At 41.8% G+C, this 22,357-nt stretch overlaps 2 protein-coding genes across 2 annotated transcripts in view; both read right to left on the bottom strand.

Moving 5' to 3' along the window:
• The window catches only part of LOC111961924 (rab-like protein 6), a 36,720-nt gene extending 21,768 nt beyond the window's left edge, over positions 1-14,952 (bottom strand). The window contains exons 1-9 of the mRNA XM_070442877.1: positions 14,799-14,952; positions 13,312-13,418; positions 12,929-13,104; positions 11,865-11,999; positions 11,325-11,372; positions 9,439-9,491; positions 7,185-7,270; positions 5,958-6,098; positions 5,381-5,486 (exon numbers count right to left, since the gene is read on the bottom strand). Of these exons, the coding sequence (XP_070298978.1) occupies positions 5,381-5,486; positions 5,958-6,098; positions 7,185-7,270; positions 9,439-9,491; positions 11,325-11,372; positions 11,865-11,999; positions 12,929-13,058 (699 nt within the window). The 5' untranslated portion in view covers positions 13,059-13,104; positions 13,312-13,418; positions 14,799-14,952. The remainder of the gene's footprint in view (positions 1-5,380; positions 5,487-5,957; positions 6,099-7,184; positions 7,271-9,438; positions 9,492-11,324; positions 11,373-11,864; positions 12,000-12,928; positions 13,105-13,311; positions 13,419-14,798) is intronic.
• A 269-nt stretch (positions 14,953-15,221) lies between these two features.
• On the bottom strand, positions 15,222-21,812 carry aldh7a1 (aldehyde dehydrogenase 7 family, member A1). Its single transcript, XM_023984588.1, has 18 exons — positions 21,574-21,812; positions 20,525-20,578; positions 20,027-20,092; positions 19,846-19,926; positions 19,495-19,618; positions 19,112-19,244; positions 18,816-18,860; positions 18,508-18,585; positions 18,262-18,359; positions 18,100-18,141; positions 17,793-17,887; positions 17,557-17,641; positions 17,315-17,421; positions 16,821-16,937; positions 16,526-16,623; positions 16,170-16,243; positions 16,011-16,086; positions 15,222-15,700 (listed from the first exon to the last, which is right to left on the bottom strand). The coding sequence occupies exons 1-18, from the start codon at positions 21,766-21,768 to the stop codon at positions 15,646-15,648; spliced, it is 1,623 nt and encodes a 540-aa protein (XP_023840356.1). The 5' UTR covers positions 21,769-21,812; the 3' UTR covers positions 15,222-15,645.
• Positions 21,813-22,357: the final 545 nt, after the last annotated feature.

Genomic DNA, 22,357 nt, shown 5'->3' with positions numbered 1-22,357 from the left:
GGTTTATGTGCATGTACTGTTGACTTTATTATCCTCCAATGCACAAAATAATGATGCAAATGTCCTATAATTCTAGTCATTAATTTGGCCCAGGCATTTGATAGAATGCAGCAAGCTGATGCGACACATCTTCCTCTATTTCTGTGGTTCTGGACGCATCAACTAGATCTCCTGTGTTTTCCACTAGCGCCTACTTTATCCACTTAAATTAAAAAGGTGCACTATGCAGATATCGCTCCGCCATTTCCCGGTTGGTAAAATTCTAATAGTTCACCTAATTTCTGTGTTTGTGCCAAAATAAGAAAGTATAGTGTAGCGAATCAGTGTACCATCTAAACCGCTGTGAAATATATTTTCTATAACTAAAAATATTGTATTTTCAACAGTTTGAAGCTAGTATACAAAACCGATAGTATGACCGGGAAGCATAGAAAAGGCGGACATAGAAGAACAGATCTACCGCTTCTTAGACTTTCTTTCAATGAGAATGACAGATCTATAACTCATATTTCTATGTACATATTGCAGCTTTAAGTAGGCTAATTTTCAATTCGCTAGTCAAAAAAATTCAGACAAGTCCTCTTCTAGCGATCTATTGATAGAACAGGTGCCTGTCAGTCACAAAGCGAGTGATGACAGGGAAACACTGCTGGTTTGACAGTCTGCTGTCTGTCCTGCCTCCCGGTACCTGTGGGCAGCATGATTTGTGTGCGCTGTGGTTGGTTGCAGTCAAACCAACAGTGTGAGTGAATTTCAGGGCTCTACAGTGCAACCATTTTACTTGAATATGCGCCTAAAAATAGATGTGTGTGACCTGAAAAATGTAAGAATGACCACACACAATTCTGCCATTTTGTTTCATAGGTTGTAGTTAAATCACACAAAGAAATGTAGAAATAAGAATGATTTCTTATTTCTATGCAAAGAACTATGTACAGTCCCATATCCGGTTTTCGAGCTGGTCACGGGTGCACCTCAGCCACGCTCAAGGTACTAAACTATATCATAACCGCCATCGATAAAAGACAGTACTGTGCAGCCGTCTTCATCGACCTGGCCAAGGCTTTCGACTCTGTGTCAACAACCACATTCTTATCGGCAGACTCAACAGCCTTGGTTTCTCAAATGACTGCCTCGCTTGGTTCACCAACTACTTCTCAGACAGAGTTCAGTGTGTCAAATCGAGGGGCTGTTGTCCGGACCTCTGGCAGTCTCTATGGGGGTGCCACAGGGTTCAATTCTCGGGCCGACTCTTTTCTCTGTATATATCAACGATGTCGCTCTGCGGCGGGTGATTCCCTTATCCACCTCTACGCAGACGACACCAGTCTGTATACTTCTGGCCCTTCTTTGGATACTGTGTTAGCTAACCTCCAAACGAGCTTCAATGCCATACAACACTCCTTCCGTGGCCTCCAACTGCTCTTAAACGCTAGTAAAACCAAATGCATCCTTTTCAACCGTTCACTGCCAGCACCCGCCCGCCCGACTAGCATCACTACTCTGGATGGTTCTGACGTAGAATGTGTGGACAACTACAAATACCTAGGTGTCTGGCTAGACTGTAAACTCTCCTTCCAGACTCATATTAAACATCTCCAATCCAAAATTAAATCTAGAATCGGCTTCCTATTTCGCAACAAAGCCTCCTTCACTCACGCCGCCAAACATACCCTCGTAAAACTGACTATCCTACCGATCCTCGACTTCGGCAAAGTCATTTTCAAAATAGCTTCCAATACTCTACTCAGCAAACTGGATGCAGTCTATCACAGTGCCATCCGTTTTGTCACCAAAGCCCCTTATACCACCCACCACTGCGACCTGTATGCTCTAGTCGGCTGGCCCTCGCTACATATTAGTCGCCAGACCCATTGGCTCCAGGTCATCTATAAGTCTATGCAAGGTAAAGCTCCGCCTTATCTCAGCTCACCGGTCATGATAACAACACCCACCTGTAGCACGCGCTCCAGCAGGTATATCTCACTGGTCATCCCTAAAGCCAACACCCCCTTTGGCCGCCTTTCCTTCCAGTTCTCTGCTGCCAATGACTGGAATGAATTTCAAAAATCGCTAAAGTTGGAGACTTATATTTCCCTCACTAACTTTAAACATCAGCTATCTGACCAGCTAACCAATCGCTACAGCTGTACATAGCCCATCTGTAAATAGCCCAATAGCACATCACCATCTCATCCATCACTCCAGTGTTAATTTGCTAAATTGTAAAACTTTGCTACTATGGGCAATAAGCCTTACCTCCTCATGCCATTTGCACACACTGTATATAGACTTTCTTTTTTCCACTATTTTGTTATTGACTGTACGCTTGTTTATTCCACGTGTAACTCTGTGTTGTTGTTTGTGTCACACTGCTTTGCTTTATCTTGGCCAGGTCGCAGTTGTAAATGAGAACTTGTTCTCAACTAGCTTACCTGGTTAAATAAAGGTGAAAAAAAATAAAATAAATAATAATAATTAAATAAATATATCCCACCTCACGCGCAGCAACAGTGCCTGGAGTGGTGTGTGCAATGTGAGTGAAGTGCTGAAAGATTCCTTTTTAGAAGCATAGAAGTTGGTCTAATTTACCCAAAGTGTGACTTTGTCCTCTTGTTTCCTGGACTATTTACATCGTTCTGTTCACACACACTAGGTTGTTGTTAATTTGAGTTCTCAACTGCTACTAGCAAAGGGATGTCAGAGAATCTCATTTCTCAGACAGACATGGGAATCCTACCTCTACCACGGTAAAGGCCCGCCCCTTAAAAATGTCTCACCCAAGTGACTCAAATGTTTTAGAATACATTGTATTTTATTGAGCATTGAACACACCCAAAAAACCTTTAATTCATTAACTTTTAGTAATATCTTATCGCAAAAACACTCTTCCTCAAATACTTTCATTGTGCGCCTACATTTCTTTGTGCTTCTTCTAAAATATGTCATCGTAGAGCCCTGAATTTGCACGTCCCACGTAATGTCACCTAAGTGGTAATGATAAGTCAAAATCCACTTAGTCATATTTTTGTTTCCGGGCACATTAATTTATTTTCTTTTGCATGTTTCATATAGCAGCCACATTTCATTGTGGCAAGAACAAACACCATTGTGGCAATTCATATCTTGCAGTAAACATGTAAATAAGACCTAAATCTCAAGAGAAGACAGATTACATGTTAAAAAGGTTTAATATTATTTTACCTAGAAAATAATCCTGATCATATAAGCCTAGACAATATGCAAAACCACTAACAATACACTGAATTCATCCATTTTCATACAGATTAATTGTAAAGTCATGTCCTTCTACATAATACCACAACTACTTTTTCCAATGTGGAAGGTATATTCATTTAGCTGTGTATTTCTGATGGAATCAAGGCATTAGAATGTACAAGAAACAACCAAAATGTAGGTCGTTCAGTAAAGGTTTCCCAACCCAAGAGGACAAGCCCAGGGAGGCCTAGCTGGCTACATTTTCTATTAAGGCTGGCTACTCCGGGTACTTGTGGAAAACACTGAAAGGCTTTCATGTGAGCAAAACCTCAAACCACTGTCGTGGGACATGGCACGTATCAGGGATGTGTTGTTATGTGGGAAATGAAGCGGAGGCACTCAAGCTCTTAAGAGTTTCCATCCGGAAGGGTTTCACATGCCGATGCCTGAGCTAGGCCTATATCTGTAGATAGCAGTCAAGGGTTTTCACATCAATGCCGAGCTAGGCCTATATCTGTGAGATAGCAGTCAAGGGTTTCACATGCCGATGCCTGAGCTAGGCCTATATCTGTAGATAGCAGTCAAGGTTTACACATTTGCCGATGCCTGAGCTAGGCCTATATCTGTAGATAGCAGTCAAGGGTTTCACATGCCGATGCCTGAGCTAGGCCTATATCTGTAGATAGCAGTGAAGAAATTCAATCCCTTGAGAGAAAGATAGAAATTCCTAAAACAACATTTAACAACTGTGAAATCTCCTCTTCTGATGTATACATGGGATCTGTAGTTTGCCAATGTCACATTCTAGGGTCCTCATTTGTCATACATCATCATAAATAATGGAACAACATTTTATTTCCGTGCAAAATCTGGTTCTTCCGGTAACAGTAAGATGTAGCGTTGTTCTAGTATTGGCAATTATCTGAGTTTTTCAAAAGTCACGAGGCAACCTTTCCCTTCCACCCTCTTATCCCTTCATCCTCCACTCTTCCCTTTTCTCTCTGATCCCCTCCTTCCTCATCCTCCACTCCAGTCTCTAATTTGCTTCCACCTCCCTCTGAACTTACGGAGAAACAGATCTGTGAAGAAGGGAGGCGAGAAGCCATACTACCTTGCACTGAAACATTCATGAGATTCAGCCCAGGTGTTCAACCATACATTTCAGAAAGAACAAGAAAGGGGGGAAAAAGATAAAGACGTCAGGTTATCCAGGAAAAGTTGGTCCATATCTATACTAAATTGTACCTTCCTGTACTATACTTATGCTAAACATTTTATTCTATTCTACTGAGCTGTTTACTTCATGTTCGTATTGTTTTATTATTTCTTATTGTTGTTGTATCGTCGAGAAGGAACCTGCAAGTAAGCATTTCGCTGGACAGTGTATAACGTATGTATCTTGTACATACGACAAATTAAACATGAATGTTCATTTTCAGCCAAAATTCAAACGACAGAAGAGAAGAGGATACAGGACTCCGTGCCCCATGTCATTTTCGCCTTGAATAATGTAACACCACTGAATGAACAATGACTCTGTAAATGTTTAACACCAACCGTGGACAGGGCAGCGTTCGTAAGAGTAAAGTTACAGTGTTGAAAACTAATAGCAAGCCAGGGTGTGCCGCATATTTATACCATACTCTCAAGACATCGATGCACAACACCGAAGCCATGTCTAAAATAGTCTGATCATCTCTGACACATACTGGGGTGGTAGTTCATCATTCATTTAAAAAGAGTATTGGCTTCTCTTTCCCTGTGTTACTCATTGTTGAAGTAATCATGAATAGAAAGAGGGCTCATGGTTAGAGGGGATGCCATATATGACCAATTGGGCCTTTATGGTGGCCATTTTGTTTATGGTGGCCTACATTTTCATATTTCCCCCCCCCGTACTGGTCCCCCATGGGAATCGAACCCACAATCCTGGCATTGCAAGCGCCATGCCCTAACAACTGAGCCAAACGGGACAATCTGACCCTGTATCAGTAATTAGGAGCAACTCGTATATACGCAGCTCAAAGGACCAATCTAGGAGAAAAAGGGGGCCTTTTCCACATATTCCATAGGAATGTTGGAGAAGCAGCCATTTTATCTGGACTGACCTGCAGCTGTAAGAAGGGGATGTTGAAGAAGCAGCCATTTTATTTGGACTGACCTGCAGCTGTAAGAAGGGGATGTTGAAGAAGCGGTGCAGGTACTTGAGACCAAAGCCATTCTTCATGGAAGATTCAGCATAGTGGATGTAAGAAGAACCTGGAGGCCTGCAAATGCAAAGCAAGTAGAGGACATATCAGGACCAGTGGTGTAGCGGAGGGTAAACGAAAGTAACGCAGTTCACCCACCTTTTGCAGAAAAATGAATTGAAAGTATAGGGAGCGAGTATAGCCACGTATTGTTTTCACCACTACATCACTGATCAGGAATGTGTTTCATGAAGACTATTGACAAAGACTAACAAAGCTAGAGATTTCAATATGATTAGTTCAGGGGTTACAGCGCAAAACTCCCTTACAAGTGGCCCTCCGAGACAGATATTTCTGCATGTGAAGGACTAGGTGAGTGGTGTAGCGCTGTAATAGATAGTGGAGGGTAGAGAGTTTTGTACACTTTTACCATTGGAGAATAAAACACTCAAGTGGTACACTCCTGCAAAGCATTGACCATCATAACTCCTTGAGAGTAACAGAATGAATCAACTGAATGTACCCCGCGGCAGTTGTGGCACCCCCTACCTGTTGAGGTGACAGAGGAACTCTCGGGTGTCGTCGGGCAAGATGACCCGGTGTTCGCCCATGTCCCTCTGGTTGCCCAGCACACAGACGGGCACATGGGTAGGCACTTTGGGCAGCTCCCGCACGATGTAGTCAAATGTCCTGTGAAATAGACCCATGACTTGAGCGCAAAATATAAGCTAGAGGGAAGAATGAAAGGGTATTGTAGTAAGTTAATTGTTAATAAATATACAAATTAAGGAGGGATTCAAAAACACTCCGACTTGAGATTTATAAAAATGCATAGGAAGTGGGTGGCCGTGTCTCAATAACTGACGATGTACTGTACTGTCAATCTTGTGTGGTTCTTCAATATGCAAAGTATACTAGTAAAGGTGGGCTATCTAGAGATGCAAAACTGGGAACCTTTAATTTTTCTTATCAAGAGCAACAGAAAGTCAATTAGTGAACTGAAATACAATATCTTGTCAAACCACTACCTGCACTGTCGGAGCTAGAAACACAAGCATTTCGCTACACCTGCAATAACATCTGCTAAACACATGTATGTGACAAATAAAATGTGATTTGATTTGAAAGCTAGCTGAACAACAATTACTAAAAAAAGCCTTGGTTTAAGTCATTCACAAAGAGTCAACTAGATGTGGGTTATCAAGTTCTGGCTCTTCAAACAGACACTAATAATCAGAGATACTTTTCCCCCCAGTTCTGTGCACATCTTTGTGACCTGGGTTAGATAGTTGTATCACTGGCTGTCACACACTGACCTGGGTCAGATAGTTGTATCACTGGCCGCCACACACTGACCTGGGTCAGATAGTCGTATCACTGGCCGTCACACACTGACCTGGGTTAGATAGTTGTATCACTGGCTGTCACACACTGACCTGGGTCAGATAGTTGTATCACTGGCTGCCACACACTGACCTGGGTCAGATAGTCGTATCACTGGCCGTCACACACTGACCTGGGTCAGATAGTCGTATCACTGGCCGTCACACACTGACCTGGGTCAGATAGTTGTATCACTGGCTGTCACACACTGACCCAGATATAATTGGATTCTTGACTGTCTAGTTGCCCTGTAGCCCAAGTCACTTTACATGATGTGTGTTGGGGGCAGGGAAGGAGAAACAGAAAGAAAGCCAGACAGGGAGAAAGAGAGTGATCTATAAAAAAGAAAGAGGACAGGAGAGAGATAGAGAAGAGAAAGACAGAGAGGCTCACCATTGTTTGGTGATGTCGAACATCATGATGACTCCATTGCAGTTCTTGTACACGTCCAGGAACTCTGCATCCAGAGCCATCTCATTCTAGTAACACAACAGAGAAGAAAACCATCCTCCATTAGGCCTTCATTCATTGATATTCAGAGCTATGTACAGAGCATTCGGAAAGTATTCAGACCCCTTGACTTTTTCCACATTTTGTTAAGTTACAGCCGTATTCAAAAAGTATATCTAATCAATCTACACATAATACCTCATAATGACAAGCAAACAAATGAAATATAACATTTACATAAGTATTCAGACTCTTTACTTTGTTGAAGCACCTTTGCCAGCGATACCAGCCTCGAGTCTTCTTGGGTATGACGCAACAAGCTTGGCACACCAGTATTTGGGGAGTTTCTCCCATTCTTCTCTGCAGATCCTCTCAAGCTCTGTCAGGTTGGATGGGGAGCGTCGCTTCACAGTTATTTTCAGGTCTCTCCAGAGATGTTCGATCGGGTTCAAGATCGGGCTCTGGCTGGGACACTCAAGGACATTCAGAGACTTGTCCCGAAGCCACTCCTGCGTTGTCTTGGCTATGTGCTTAGGGTCGTTGTCCTATTGGAAGGTGAACCTTCGCCCCAGTCTGAGGTCCTGAGCGCTCTGGAGCAGGTTTTCATCAAGGATCTCTCTGTACTTTGCTCTGTTCATCTTTCCCTCGATCCTGACAAGTCTCCCAGTTCCTGCTGCTGAAAACATCCCTACAGCATAATGCTGCCACCACCATGCTTCACCGTAGGGATGGTGCCATGTTTCCTCCAGACATGACGCTTGGTATTCAGGCCAAAGAGTTCAATCTTGGTTTCATCAGACCAGATAATCTTGTTTCTCATGGTCTGAGAGTCCTTTAGGTGCCTTTTGGCAAACTCCAAGCGGGCTGTCATGTGCCTTTTACTGAGGAGTGGCTTCCGTCTGGCCACTCTACCATAAAGGCCTGATTGGTGGAGTGCTGCAGAGATGGTTGTCCTTCCGGATGGTTCTCCCACCTCCACAGAGGAACTCTCGAGCTCTGTCAGAGTGACCATCAGGTTCTTGGTCACCTCCTGACCAAGGCCCTTCTCCCCTGAATGCTCAGTTTGGCCGGGCGGCCAGCTCTAGGAAGAGTCTTGGTGGTTCCAAACATCTTCCATTTAAGAATGATTGAGGCCACTGTGTTCTTGGGGACCTTCAATGCTGCAGAAATTTGCTACCCTTCCCCAGATCTGTGCTTCGACACAGTCCTGTCTCGACGCTCTATTGACAATTCCTTCAACCTCATGGGTTGGTTTTTGCTCTGACATGCACTGTCAACTGTGTGAACTTATATAGACAGCCTTTCCAAATCATGTCCAATCAATTGAATTTATCACAGGTGGACTCCAATCAAATTGTAGAAACATCTGGAAATAGGTGTATCCTGGAAACAGTTTCGAGTCTCATAGGAAAGGGTCTGAATACTTATGTAAATAAGGTATTTCTAAAAATAAGGTATTTCTAAAAACCTATTTTCGCTTTGTCATTATGGGGTATTGTGTGTAGATTGATGAGGGAAAACATGAATTTAATACATTTTAGAATAAGGCTGTAACATAACAAAATGTGGAAAAAGTCAAGGGTTCTGAATACTTTCCAAATGCACTGTGTGTATATATATATATATATATATCAATAAATAAAGGCCTATATATGATTTATGAAACATAATTTATATCCAACTCATTTACATGGAAGGTGGATACTAAAATGGTTATATAAAAACCATCTTCCAACCAACAGAATCTTGAAGTCAATTTCTTGTCATTGCAATTACTAAAATATGTCATATAACTTATTATAAACTGTGTGGTTTTAGCCCTGAATGCTGATTGGCTGACAGCCGTGGTATATCAGACCGTATATCACAAGTATGACAAAACATTAATTTCTACTGCTCTACTTACGTTGGTAACAAGTTTATAATAGCAATAAGGCACCTCGGGGGTTTGTGATACATGGCCAATATACCACCGCTAAAGGTTGTATCCAGGCACTCCGCATTGCGTCGCGCTTAAGAACAGCCCTTAGCCGTGCTATATTGGACATATTACACAGTTGACATGGCTAAGGAGACTTCAAGCTCTGTTATGAGCGCTGTTCAAAGCAGGGGGATTCTCTTTTGGTTGCATTTTAAAAGACAAGGTAAGAAATGAAGGTAATTTGTTATTGATGATTAACAATCATATGGCACTTACCTCCTGGGGTTCATTCTCCGTTTTCAGCATTTCTCCTCGCTTCTTACCTTTCCCTGCAGTGGTTGGGAGAACAGGAGATTACAATTAGCGAGGCAGAAAAGCAATTAAGGAGAGGCACTTACCGTGGTTTCACACAGAGGACGTATAGCATACCAAAATGCATTAGAGGAAAGACAGCACACACTTAAAGTAGCAGTGGGTAACTATGCTAAAATATTTAGGCTTATGTGCAAATCAATTCCATGTGTCAAACATATTGATAATTTATCAATATGGGTATTTGCTCAACCGCAACGCATATAGGCAAGCAAGTTATATTTTTCTCCAGGTTTATTGTGATCCAGAGAAACTTAAAATAGTTTCTTAATGTTTTTCATTCAGCTGACATTCTGTTTGGCAGAAAGAGGCTGTCCCACCCGAATCATAAAGTCTATTTATAGTGTGTTGTGTTTCTGTATTTGTATGCTGACTTCACGAAAAAAATAAAGTATATCGTATTGTATCGTATTTATTATCAAGATGACAGAAAAGCAGGTCACGGTTTCAAAATGGCACCTAATATATTCAGCTCTCCACTGTGTTCACTACCTGTCATTTAAGGAGGAGAAATGTCAAAACAAAGCCATTCATCTACCTGCAGCGCTATTTCAATAGAATTATTATGCACACTATTCCATCAACAGTCTACATTAAAGGTAAACTCAGCAACATGACATCATACACAGCGGGGTGTCTTCCTGATTACATTTCTCAACAACCACATCATTTAAATCTGCCAAGACTTATCTCTTCAATTGATGCCCTCCGTTGAGACAATAGCGGCAGTAATCTTGGCAGATTTGGTTGTTGTTCATTTCTGTAAGCAGGAAGTTGCCCTGCTTTGTACAGGGCAACTTTAATGTTATCACCACTATTCTACCACTTAGGCCTTCTAATCCCAACCCTTTAGAGTCACTTCATGGTGCAGTCATCTTCATTTAGGCTACTTATCACCAAACCACTCAAGTTTATTTATTTTTTACAATAGAACAAAACCATTGACCATGGCTACAACATGGCCACACAGCACTCCATATAAAGCCCAGAATATGTTTCCAGAAAGCACAGCACAAGATGTCAAAGTCAGTGCAAGGGCTGATTCCTACTTGAGATACACAAGTGCAACTAAATAAATCACACATTGATATCAATAACAGATTGACATAAATGGGAGATTTCCACAGAAGTGGAAGTTTTGTTGTAGATTTCAAGTTAGGACTCAGTCCTAGCTGCACAGGCAGTCTAGACTAGTTCACACTACCACAGGCTAGGCTACCTCTCACCTAAGCCCTCAGGAGGAGGCTTTTGGCCTACAGAGGTGACAGGAGGTGAAAAATGCATGAGAAAACACCAACACGAATGGCAAAAATAAAATCAGGAAATGTTTTTTAGTTAGTTGAAATGACTGATTAATCAAGACAGACAGTCAGATGGACAGACAGAGGTAGAACAATATGGCAGTGTTATAGCTTAAATTATGTCAGTGTATTTGTAACAGATTGACTGTAAACTAACATTCCATGGAATTCAATGCGAACAAAACTACAGATTGTACACAGTTTTTTTATGAATACCTAATTTTGTTGAACGTGTGTTTTACATTCAACACTTAAGTAAGCTTTCTTTAAAAAAGCGGTTGGCCAAACGTAAACGCACTTCAGCAGAGACGCAATGCTGGTAAAGCCTTTTGTTTTAACCAAACAATGCAGTAACACCAGATTAAATTCATCTTAAATTAAAATACTATTTGGCTGGAACAAAAGCCTGCACCCATTCCTATCTACCGCAGATGCCATTGGTCACTTTTGCTTTACAGCAAATCACATTGAGCAACTCTGTAGGCTCACCTTTGTCCACCACGTCCCAAACTTCCACCTTGACAACGTCGTCTGTCGCTAAGAGGGAAAAAACACAATCGGCCATCACTAAAACCTTTGATAATAAGAAAACTGTAACAAGTCAGACAAGTCTGAATCAACAGTTTGGGAACATTTGACTACAGCTTTCAACATTCCTATGGTGAAAAACTGAAGGTTTTTTTCACCCTTCGATGTTGTTTAAAAGTCACATCTCAGTACACAGGTCTATACTACGATGCTATTCTCTCTGTGGAAGCGCTTTTGAAAGGCTTGGGCAGTGTTTTCTTCATACAATACACATTATAGCTAATAGACTTGACGCCATGTACAAATAACATTATAGTATACTCCATTTAGCAGGCGCATTTATTCAAAGCGACTTACAGTCATGCGTGCATACATTTGACGTATGGGTGATGCCAGGAGTCGAACTCACTGTCCTGACGTGGCAAGTGCCATGCTCCACCAACTGAGCTACAGAGGACCACTAGTGTGTGGCTCTCACACAAACACACGGCATCTTCTTACTTTTATAGTTCCAGTGGATGCTGGAGACCTGGATTTCTTGTGTGGGGATGTACTCTTCCAGAAACTTCTTCCCCTGTAGTCGGTGCCATAGGGCACTCTTTCCTGTGTTCCGGTCTCCACGGATGATGATCTTCACTAAACGAGACAGAGAGGGGGAAAGCAGGGAGACATTTTTGTGATATTATTTAAGACCCTCATGGAGAGAATGCAACAATAACAGAAATCAAAGAAGTGCTTAACCTCTTCCTGAGGAATTTAGGCCTAGGTACGCAGACTGGAGTATGCTAACTGGAGTATGCTAACTGGGACCCTATCACTCCTATTGATTTGAGCAGAAAATGCTAATGCTATAGCTAAATAAACAAATCCAAATCTTGGGTGGCTAACTCTCCAGGTCCAAACACTACATTCTAGGTAGGCCTCTTCATAAAATTTAGTTGATTTGTATTTTGGGTGAACTAACCCTTTAATGTGAAACAGCAGTATGTTTCTGCTTTAGTAGTCAGATAAGACAACGTTGTTGAGTGCAGAAACAGTCAGGTACATAGCTTACGTAAAACATAATATTCCTTCCAAATGAATGGCTGCAGGCATCCTGCTGCCGGTATGGAACATGTCAATGTTATTGACATTCAAAAGACAAGGCCTAAACAAACAATACTTGTTTCGACCCCATAGAAAAATAGACCAGTAGGTAAGGTGATCAGATAGCCATGATTCATTTTTAATTATCTTCTCTAATGTAGTCCTACAACACTGTACTACCAGAGCTCTGTGTGAGCACAGAGTATGAAAAAGTCAAACTGTTTATAAAATTAGCTAACATGAAGTCATATGAGGGCATAGCTAGAATTATTTAGTTTTTTTTTCAAGTGTTTCTTTTTCTCCTATTTATGCATTGGCCATAAAGACGAGTGTAGAACGAGTCAACAACATTATTTGGTTATGAGTTAACAGAATATGAACAGAATATAAAAGTGAGATTTCCACTGGACAATTACTTTAAAACAACATCCCGGGCTTCAGGTCTTCTTGATATCACTTTCAAGAGCTGAATGACTTACTGTTATACTGTACTCCCTTGGCAAACCTTCTCTGTAGGCTCTGGTTCATTGACTGCAAACCAGCTGGAATGTTTTTGTTTCCTAGCTGGCCAGGCTCGGTGCCCACCAGCTTCTTAAGAGCCGAAAACATTTTGACGGTCCTCTTTGGGAACTCTGGATTGATTCAAGAAGTTGTCCTTTAGTGTGTGTGTGTGTGTGTTAGAGAGAGAGAGAAAGAGTCAGTATCCTGCAGACACACACCGAAACATCAAGTGATTATTTTATACGTCCGTCAAAAATCGACAGGTAAACCAGAGTCATGATTTATGGTCTGGGATGTCTTCATTTTGCTTTCCAGTTCAGTAAATCGAGGACAGTTTGGAGGCCTCCTTCACAAGAAGCACCTGTTCTGTCAAGCAAGGTGATACTTTGTCAAACAGTCTTCAGTGATTGAGGCAGTTGGTTGCATTCTAATAATAATGTTCACGGGAATCCATCAAGTAGATATCATCTGCAAAAAAAAGACAGAAAATTGCAGAACATTCATGGATTTTTTAACTTCACCCACATGTTCATACAGGGAGAAATAAAGCAGTACCTGGTAAGTATGCCATATCAGATCAGTTTAATTAATCATATCCATGTTGTTTACAGAGTAACACAGTATGAGTCATAATACCCATAAAACCTGGAGGTCAAACAGGGAAATGGTTCCAATTGTTTTTCCACCATTCATTTTTCCCATAAGGGATTTTAGAAACACTTGAAATAAGGGCTGTGTTTTGTGTAGGCTACTCTGGTGTGACGTTTTGATAACTGTGTAAATGTCTCTAGGACAAGGAGACTTATCAATATGTACGCCTGTATTTACCCCCCCAAAATGAAATGCTAAATGTGGCTATCTTAAAGAATTACAAATGCCATGATCTGAAAGAGACTGATGAATTGAGGCAAAGGTAAGAATCTCTGGATTAACTATCTAATGTTAGCTAAATGTAGTCATTAATAAATTGGCTAAATGTATTTAAATGGACAATTCTGTGAACTGTCTTGTGCAAGTTTTAAATTGAAACAATACCTGTTAGCAAAGATGTCAGCTAGAGATGACTTGCAAGGATTTGTAGTTTTGCATGATGTCTACTTTGATGCTAATTAGCATTTTCGAATCTGAGAGTGAATAGGGCAGAATATATTGATAAGGCACCTTGTCCGAGAGAGATTCGCATGGTTATCAGAATATCACGCCAGTGTAAGCCTACATGAAACACAGCCCTTATTTTTTAAGTGTTTCTAAAATACCCTATGGGAAATATTGATGGTGGGAAAACAATTGGGACCCTTTCCCTTTTTGACAGCTAGATGTTATGGGTATTCTGAGACATCCACCGTGGGGCTCTATACACGTCCTAGCCCATCTGAAGTTGTCAGGTAGCTAAAAGTGTTATGAATTCAGTAGAGCAGAATGAACTAATAATTTTTGAGGAATAACGACGTTTCTATTAATTCTTGCATTCACTGACAAGTTTCATACGGCGCGTATCATTTTGTGCACCCTTTCTCACACGTGTCACATCAGAGGCTGAGCTGACATCTAGCCAGCTGTATAACGTTGTTAGTTAACTAGTTACCTAAATGTGCAATAAAACATTCCACAAACAACCTGCCGAGTGCATACTACGACAGCCCGATTTACATTCGTGCAGATCCTGGATTTTACTCTCCACTCTCTTCTACAAATCTGCCTGTGTTTACTGCTACGTGTCAAGACTGCCCACGTTCATTGGAATTCAATTTTGCCGAGGCTAACAACTAGCCTAGCTAGCCGTCACAACATAGCAATGTCACATCCTTGTCTTCCGACCTGTGTTTTATCATGAATTCGTTAAATTACCTGACAGTCAGCCACCGACCAAACCATCCCAGACCAATGGTTTATGTAAGAGATCTGGGAATCATTCATTTGAAAGCAATAAGAGCCATTTCCCTAGCTGGTTGCTATCCATCATCCCGACGCCAACTGCAGAGCATCAAGAAGAGGAGTTGGATAAACCTTTATTTCAGGCTCCATGGTGCCCCTAGTGGAGCCAAGATATGGCGAGTACACACTGTACTAACACTTGTTGGCAGGCATGTCACGTTTGTATTGCGTTATGTAACAGATGGACCATATTAGGCTACATGCACCTTTACACCTCTTAATGAATCATGTGAAATGGGAAGTGATGTGATTCAACATGTGCCACACACCAATATCCGTGCTTGCCAAATTATTTTGCTGTCTGCAATAAAAATCTGATAAAATAAATAAGACATATTTCCAAAACAAAGGCATGATTTATTTGTACAAAGCACCTGGTACAGTATTAGAAAGCAGAGTTAAGTACTACAGTTAAGTGCTACAAACAAAGTGCACACAACTAGGGTGGCTAGTTCTATTTGACCGTTTCAGCCAAATGTAACATCTTTACAATAGAAAAATGGGAGTATTAATTTTCTATTTCCAACCAACCCCATGTCACATAAAAAAAATATATACTTCCACCACCATGACCAACCCAAAACGCACCCGGTTGCCCCACTTGGCCAAGTCCAATTCATCTTCTGATTGTAAAAGTTGCTAGGACAGAAGTTTAGCATTTTGGAGAATAAACTATGCAAAGTCCAAATGGTTAGTTAGTGTTTGTTTCCCTTGTGGATTCATCAAGGTTGACTGGGTCCTGGTTCCTTGTGTGCCCGCTTCACTCAAATTTGATTCCTTGAGCTAGAGGAAGATCCTTGCTGTAGTTGATAGTGCTGAAGGGGGAGAAGAACAGTTAGAATAGGAAAACTGTCAATCAAGTATCCACCCCCCCCAATGCTCAATTACATAGTCTGTAATCGTTCCAACCCTTTATAAAAGGAGTATGATAACCCAAATATACTGACGGGAGACCCAGGTAAAACCATGGTTTATAGTGCAGTGAATTTGGGGCTTATGAGTTAAAGTATTTACATGGCAGTGTTCCAACTGTGATAGAGGGTCTGCCATAAAGATGAGATGTGGAACAAACTGAAATATTCCAGTGGGGTGTGATCTGGCAGAGCATTTATTTTATTCACTCACCATGTGGACCTTCTCATGTACTGCTTCCAAGAGTCGCTGCCTGACTCCCGTCCACCTCCTGTGTGTTTCTCCCCACCTGGAAACAAACACACACACGTCAGCAGTTAGCCTAATGCACACAGGGAAGTCTACAGACAGAAGGACAGACAGCCAACGTACCGAAGGCTCCTCCAATCTCAGCTCCACTGGTAGGAATGTTGACGTTCACGATGCCGCAGTCCGATCCTTTAGGTCTAGAGGAAGAAAGTATCTTTCCAATGAATAGGCCTACCTCCACTTTCCAATGTCTACTACATTAGACACCACTTAGACTCAGACTAGATGCTATATTGCACTGTACACACAGCGTTGTGTACGGTGGTCCACCTGAGACTGAGTATTCTTGTTGTCCATCAAGTGGATCAAACCTGTTTTCAAGCTAAGACCCTGTCCTAAGCCACAACCCAAATCCCACTAACATTCGGGAACCACGTCGCCCCAGAAGGACTTCTTCATACACAACACCCAGCTCTTACCCCAGCCAGCGAAAGACTCGGCCCATGTCCTTGGTGAAGATGCTGCTGGAGAGGCCCTGCTTGACCTCATTGTTCCAGGCAAACGCCTCCTCCTCAGTCTGAGTGGACAACAGATAAGAGTTAGCAGGGATTTGATTCCCCCCCCCGAATAACCAGGAATCAAAATGAGCCAGTAGCCACCTTCTCTGGTTTTCATCATTGCACAGGGTACAGCTTACCTGGTTGAACCAGACTAAGTGCAGTGTTACATCTCCTTTAACCAGGCTCCTGAGACAGAAGGTAATGGATGCCCTACCTGGAACTTGAGGACGTAAAGGATGGGGACGAAGGTCTCTGTGTGAACGATGGGCGCATCGTGAGCCAGCCCTGTGATGATGGTGGGCTCCACGTAGTTTCCAGGACGATCCATCACCTGGCAACCAAAACAAACTCTGATATTCCCACTTTTCAGGTTTTATTTGACAGCTATTGCGTACATTAGCAGATAACGGTTTGTAGTCTTATTTGCGGTTTCTACTGGGTTCCAAATTGATCCATTGATCATTTGTGCTGGAGCTAAAAGAGTAAAGGATTGTGTAGTGCAAGTGTCACTTGTCAACTTAAGGTGTGTCCTCTTATAATGGAAAATAAACCTTTACTTTTATTTAAACAGGTTTTTCTCATTGAGATAAAATAGATTTTTCAAGAGACCTTTAGACTACATAAAGAATATAGACTTCTTCATATGGTGTGTTCCTAACAGCCCACATCACACAGAGGTGCTCTAAGTACACAGCAGGAGCACAGTACCTTTCCTCCACACACTACAGTGCCACCCTGTTGCTTAGCCTGTTCGATGGCTGCCAGGTACTGGTCCACAGCCTGCTTGGTGTGGAGCGGGCCATACATAGTGCTCGCTGTAGGGGAAAAGGGGGGCGTCTATATTAAAAACATGCACCATGTTATTCACACTTGTATTGTGGTCTCATGTTCAGCCATCTTAGTATGGAAGTTGAACAGAATTTGCTGATCCATTTCACAGAAGCACTTACGGTCCCAGGGGTCTCCAATGCGGACTTGTTTGTAGGCTTTGGCTACCCTCTCCACCACTACGTCATGGATGCTTCCGTGCAGCATCTAAAACAAAGTCATCAGTAACTTAAAGGAGAAAGGAGTGTAAAATAATTTAAACAGGGCCTTGGATTGTAGTTCAGAGTGTGACTGCTGCATGTGTGTGTTGCATTGGTCAGATATGAGCATAGTGGTCTATATGTTGCCGTCTACTTACCAGCCTCCTGGTGGTGGTGCAGCGCTGTCCAGCAGTTCCCACAGAAGCAAAGACGGCAGAAGGCACCACAAGGTTCAGATCAGCATCCTCAAACACTGAAGACACACATATTGCCAACTGAGAAACATAATCGTATATACACAATTCCTGAGAAATTAAATTATTAAATTAATAATAATAAATTATGATTAAATTATCATACCATTCTGTGCTAGCTACTCTGAGGCAAATCATAATATGTCTGCTCATGCATGTATAACATCCCAGTATCATGACAATCAACAAGCTAGTGTCTTCATGCCCTTACCTATGATGGCGTTGTTCCCGCCAAGCTCCAGCAAATTACGACCTGTACAAAAATAACACTATTAAGTCATGTTTAAAAAAAATAATAAAGCAATGCGTCCCAAATGTGGTCAAGTTTGGTTGAGAGGTGAAAAAAAATATGGACGATGAGGTTCCGACTCACCAAACCTCTCCTGCACCAACATGGCCACCATCTTGCCCACGTGGGTGCTGCCAGTGAATGAGACCAGGTCGACGCGCTCGTCCTTCGACATTGCTGTGCTGTGGGGTCGAAAGGAAAAGGCTAGTGTAAAAAATGTTGGACACTCCCTCTTGCCCATGCCTACACCCAATACAATCCTTTTGTATTTCTAGGGAATAGTGTACCGGGAGAAAGGACAGAAGACCGTCACTAGGGGAGGGGACTCACCCGATGTCAGCGCCACCGCATGTCATGGAGCAGATGGCACCTGGCAGGTTGTTTTGCTCCAACACCTCAGCCACGATTCTGTTGGAACACGCACGGACACAACTGAGCACAATCTGACTAAATTCTACACGTTTCTAAACATCTGTGTGTTGCTGGAAAATGGTTTGGTGGTCTAATTGAGCCTTATCTATTTTGGAGTATGAGCAAATGTTAAATGTAGTCTTCATTCTCTGTTCAACATGACTAACTAAAATAAGAGAATTTGCATTAACTCTTCAAACTCTGATAAAATACCCCAAAACACCTACTTGGTTACAGCTACACTTGTTAGAGGGGTGGTGGGAGCTCCTTTCCTAGAGGAAAATCAACACAAACATTTCAGAACTGGAATAGGAGCTGTGTACATCGCCATAATGTGAACCTGATTCCCTTCAAACAGGTTTGAGTCCTTATAGCTTAGACTTTGTCCCCTTGCAGAAGTTATTTGCGACATGGTGTAAACATTAAAAGACATCACCAAAATGAAACTGGCAGAGAAAGACTGATACACACGATCATTTCAATGATGTAGAACAGTTAACAGTGTGAACCTATAGGCGCTCACCAGAGGCAGACGTTGCCACAGATGAGGGCGATGGCGTTGTTCCAGCCGTAGACAGCCACAGGGAAGTTGAAGGCTGTGATGATGCCCACCAGACCCACAGGGTTCCACATCTCGATCAGCGCGTGGCCCGGTCCTAAAGACACATCACATTACTTCAAATTGACAAAAATGTATTTAACACCACCATTTCCTATCCCAAGATTCTCTAACATCCAACTACGGTCCTGGAAAAGTATTGGGTGTGCAGACTTGTCCTCCAGTCTTGGGCCCGTATCCACAAAGCAGGAATGGCGCAAAAAGCCTGCACACTTTGTTTTCTTAAACCCACTACCACCCTCCGGCAAATAAGACAATATTTAATGAATTGTTAACTGCAGACTTACTTTCAGAGGGGAGAACGGGACCTCCGATCATGCGAGACAAGCCAACAGCGTAGTCACAGACGTCAACGTATTCCTGCACCTCGCCGACTCCCTCAACATAGATCTTTCCCATTTCCAGGGACACCTACAAACAGAAAACAGTTTCCCTTTTGAGCACTGTTCCATTTTGAGTACTGCATCCCTTATTAGCATGGCTCTGTCCTCTCCCCTCAAACACCAGAGAAACAAGTTCTAGCATGGTTGTGTCAAAGTCTACGGCGCTACTATGAATCTCATCATCCTAGTTATGTAGCCCTTTTACTGTGTGATTGCAGCCAAGACTACAGCAGTCACATTCGTGATAGGTCTTACCAAACTGCCCAGGACTTTGATCTTTTTCCTCAGTGCGTCACCAATCTGACGCACAATCTCTCCTCTTTTAGGGGCCGGAATCTAGATTTGACGAGAAAATTAGATTTTTAGTGTTGGCATGTTCTAAGGTGAAATGAAATGAGCAATGAAGACAGATTCTTGGTTAAGTCACCATACTTACATCTGCCCACACCTTCCAGGCATCCCTCGATTTCTGCACAGTTTCTTCATATTCTGCCATGGTTGCCTGAACAAAGGAAACAGTATCCAGTAACTAAACTACATTAACGTTTTGCATTGGGGTCAATAAGGCTCCTTTAAGAGACTTAAAAAAAAGATTTAAAAAAGAGTATATAAAGTAACTTTGAATCCAGGTCAGATGATTAATATTGGACTTTTGATCTTTAGGGAAGCATTATGAATATAAACCTGGTTTGGCTTGAACAAGTAGCACCTGACGCCTTGAAGACAAGACCATTCAGAAGCTTTTGGAAAATGAGATGGTCGGCCATTTTAAAACACAATGTTGACATTTGGGTGAGCAGAATTTAATAGAAAAGTACAATTGGGGCCATGCACAATTTCTATGTTAAATTGCAAAATGGTAGCAGTGGTTTATAATTTTTTTTAATGGTGACAGTGGTACACTGATAGAACTGTGAGACCTTATTGACATTACCTGGCGTACTCTGGCGATGGGCTCATTGTTGGCAGGGCAATACGACGTGATGACCTTGAAGAAAGAACACCGATTAGAACACCCCACCACAGGAGCAGGGAAATGACTGTATACAGTTCACAGCCTTTGAATTGGATACTTCATTGTTATCTGAAGCCACTGAGATTGCAGTGCACTTTTCAAAACACACTGTCCACTACTTATACAACTTACCCTTTATACATTAGTCTATAAAGAATACAGTAAAAGGGAATGATGTCGATGGGTTATACCATGATACTGCCTGACAATTGCATTGGGGGTTAGTGAGAGTAAATTACTACGTTTTCAGTACAACTGAATCAAATTCAACCTTCTATGTACTATCATATCTGGCCGATAGGTGTCACTGTATGGAAAGAAATGTGCAGTGCGCAAAAAAATTAACGATAAAAGAAAACTGTAGGAATTCAGGAAGTTCAGTTTAGTGACTTCATAAATACCTAGTTAAGTACTGTATGTCTGTAAGTGTCATGTAATAGTTTGACAGCTGTAAATCTGTCGCACGGTTTTTTTTTTTTTTTTTTTACTTATAGAGACCATGTGCTAGCTAGGTAAAGTTATGGTAGCCAGCTAGACCGCGTAAAGTAGGTTCCTGTATACAGTCTCAAGAAACTCGACGACGTGTCTAGGTAGCAAAGTAAACCAGCTAACGTTACCTAGCTAACTTAGTTTGCTATGCTAACCAAGTACAGTGGAGACATTCGCTGAAACATAGCTACTGAAATTGGTTGAATTTGATTACTAACGTTACATTGTATAACCTATCAAATGTGTCAATGAATTAAGAAACTCAAAAGTCAAAGCAACAAACTATTCGGACAAGTTTGCGTAACATTTTGATCTGTCTCAATTGTCAAACGTGGGCTATTAGCTTAACGTACCAAGCAAAGTCTACTATGTGGCCTAGTTAGCTTGCAGATCATGTGTTTTATAACCATGTCTGGATTTATATTTAGAATCCAGGACCCACCTAACGTGTAGCTAGCTAATCCCCTTGCTTGTTTTACCTCTCCTTTGCCTCCCCAGTTCCCGTTGTAAACACCGTCATTCTCCTCACTCAGGCCTAATTCTTTCAACCAGGCATATTTGGGCTGGTTTATCAGAAGTGTAGACATGGCTGCTGATTGTTGGTAGCTGATAGTGAGAAGTTTCTTTCGAAGGGCCCAGTGCCGTACAATGGTTAATGTAAAGCAGCGCTGCATGGTTGGATATTGGGTGCAATAAACGGCGTGCTACGCAAGTTCCACTTGGGCCTCGTGTCATTCGCCAGTGATTGGTCCACGCGCGGCACCTCCTTCAGACATAATTGGTTAGTACTATCCGGGATCCTTGGGGCGTTCCTACTCTAAACTCTAATCTTACCCTAACTCAGTAGTGTAAAGTACTTAAGTAAAAATACTTCAAAGTACTACGTTTTTGGGGGTATCTGTACTTCACTTTACTATTTATATTTTTGACTACTTTTACTTTTACTTCACTACATTCCTTAAGAAAAGAATGTACTTTTTACTCTACACATTTTCCCTGACACCCAAAAGTAGTCATTACATTTTGAATGCTTAGCAGGACAGGAAAATGGTCCAACTCACGCACTTATCAAGAGAACATCCCTGGTCATCCCCACTGCCTCTGATTTGACTGACTCACTAAACACAAACGCTTCATTTGTAAATTATGTAAATGATGTCTGAGTGTTGGAGCATGCCCCTAGCTTTCTGTGAATAAATAACAAACAAGAAAATATTTGTGTCTGGTTTGCTTAATATAAGACATTTTAATTGATTAACAGTT

The sequence above is a fragment of the Salvelinus sp. IW2-2015 genome, linkage group LG4q.1:29, assembly GCF_002910315.2.
Source record: "Salvelinus sp. IW2-2015 linkage group LG4q.1:29, ASM291031v2, whole genome shotgun sequence".
Lineage (NCBI taxonomy): Eukaryota > Metazoa > Chordata > Actinopteri > Salmoniformes > Salmonidae > Salvelinus > Salvelinus sp. IW2-2015.
Note: the sequence above shows the minus strand (reverse complement) of the source record. Positions and strands in the feature narration are given on the sequence as shown.

What these genes read in the sequence shown, in the direction of transcription:
- aldh7a1 (XM_023984588.1), bottom strand. Translation starts at nt 21,768, where the DNA reads ATGCAGCGCTGCTTTACATTAACCATTGTACGGCACTGGGCCCTTCGA. An exon ending in ACTGGGGAGGCAAAGGAGAG is followed by an intron (nt 20,579 to 21,573) that starts GTAAAACAAGCA and finishes TCTTTCTTCAAG; the next exon opens with GTCATCACGTCGTATTGCCC. An exon ending in TGTGGCAACGTCTGCCTCTG is followed by an intron (nt 18,861 to 19,111) that starts GTGAGCGCCTAT and finishes ATTTTCCTCTAG; the next exon opens with GAAAGGAGCTCCCACCACCC.